The sequence below is a fragment of the Myotis brandtii genome, unplaced genomic scaffold (assembly GCF_000412655.1).
Source record: "Myotis brandtii unplaced genomic scaffold, ASM41265v1 scaffold111, whole genome shotgun sequence".
NCBI classification, from domain to species: domain Eukaryota; kingdom Metazoa; phylum Chordata; class Mammalia; order Chiroptera; family Vespertilionidae; genus Myotis; species Myotis brandtii.
In genome coordinates this window covers 3,272,287-3,274,142 of record NW_005353789.1, presented here as the reverse complement: position 1 = coordinate 3,274,142, position 1,856 = coordinate 3,272,287, and the positions used below count along the sequence as shown (strand labels likewise).

At 43.1% G+C, this 1,856-nt stretch overlaps 1 protein-coding gene across 1 annotated transcript in view; it reads left to right on the top strand.

Moving 5' to 3' along the window:
* PRDM8 (PR domain containing 8) overlaps positions 1-249 on the top strand; it is a 14,342-nt gene extending 14,093 nt beyond the window's left edge. Inside the window, exon 5 of the mRNA XM_014544925.1 lies at positions 52-249. Within this exon, the coding sequence (XP_014400411.1) occupies positions 52-249 (198 nt within the window). The remainder of the gene's footprint in view (positions 1-51) is intronic.
* The last annotated feature ends 1,607 nt before the right edge of the window (positions 250-1,856 follow it).

Sequence of the window (1,856 nt, the reverse complement as noted above, 5' to 3'; positions counted from 1 at the left end):
GCGCTCACGCTGCTGCCGCCGTCCTTCACGTCGCTGTGCCTGCCCGCGCAGAACTGGTGCGCCAAGTGCAATGCCTCCTTCCGCATGACCTCAGACCTGGTGTACCACATGAGGTCGCATCACAAAAAGGAGTACGCCATGGAGCCCCTGGTGAAGCGAAGGCGGGAGGAGAAACTCAAGTGCCCCATTTGCAACGAGTCCTTCAGGGAGCGCCACCACCTCTCCAGGCACATGACCTCCCATAACTGACCTGGACGGGACCCCAGCTTTCCACGCGGCGCGTACACGCACAGTCAAGCCACCTGTAGGAGCAAGCACGCGAGGGCATCCACCACCTTCTTGTGACCTGAAACATGGCACCCAGGGCGACAGTCTCACACTCACTTTCTCTCTCTCTCTCTCTCTCTCTCTCTCTCTCTCTCTCACTCTCTCTCTTTCTCTCTCTCACACACACACACACACACACACACACACACACACACACACACACACGAGACAGGATGGTGGATTTTTGATGGGTGGGTTGTTTGAGGGGTTTTCTTTTAAATGCACGCATTTTCACTTTCCCCAAAACAAAGATACATTTTTAAAAATGTCATATATTGCAACATATTGATGCATTTGTCATACGTTTCTACTTAAATTATTAAGCACTTACAGTTTAGATGTAATAATTATATGTAAGGGCAAAATTTATTTTAGATATAAAGTAAAGGAGGAGGGTGAGATGCTTTCTGCATTTACTGATGACAGTTTGTGTTCTTATAAAAAGGGGGTCACCATTCAATTTCCGTTTTCAGGGGGAAGCGCATGTATCATGAAATGATTATGGACTTCAATGAAGAATGTCATCATTATGTAAATATGTATTTCCTTTTAATACAAAGTGTAACTTTTGTGCCAGTGAAATGGAGTCTGAATAGTTACGTGTTTCTTTTATCCCTGGAAAGATTTATTAAACTTTATAGATTATCCGGGTATGTTGGATGCTTTGACAATAAATGACTATTTTCTTCAGAGCAATTATTTGGAAAGTGTTTTAAAATATGTTGGGGTTTTTTTTTGTAGCCAAGAGCTACACTTTGAGTAGATACCATCTATTTTCACTGAGTCCCTGAAAAGAAGAGCTAGCAGCAGAGGGATGCTAAACCCTGCCTCACTTGCATTTATTTACTCTAAGAGCCTAAAAGAGAAAGGACAAGGTTTGATTATTATTTGGAAAATCTTTAGCTGGATCAAAGGACAAAGCATTTAAACAAAGATGCCGGTCATGAAGCTAACTTGTCATTAGGATGTCAGCATTCTTTTCAGCAGCAGGATAATTAGCATCTTTACAAGGAACCAGAGATAATTTTCAGGCCTGGATCAGGGAAACCAGATGAAAGGCCCAATTAAGGTTCTATTGGTGATGCCTATACGGAAGAGTATCTTGTCCTCTGGAACCCGTTAGCATTCTGTCACAACCCATTAAGAGACCCTATGGAGAGTTTCTTCAGAAACCAAGGTGAAAGGACCACAGTTGCCTGTACTGCAGGGCCCAGCTTTCCTTCTAAAGGCTTGAGCAGCTTCTGGAAAAACAAAAACCAAGAAAACAAAACTAGTTCTGGAGCATTATCATAACTTTCCTCCCTCTCCCTGCCTTTCCTCTTATGAAAAGTCCCTCTATAATCTTCATATACTGACAGCAGATCTTAGTTAAATAGCGTGTATGTGAGAGTGTGTGGTATATCCAGCAACCACTGGATGCAAAGCCAAATGGATGATGATCCTTTAGGTCTTAGGATGGCATGAACTTAATCCATGGGCATCTTGAGAGTCCCTCTATGCATGTGTTAGTTACAGACATGACACTGATT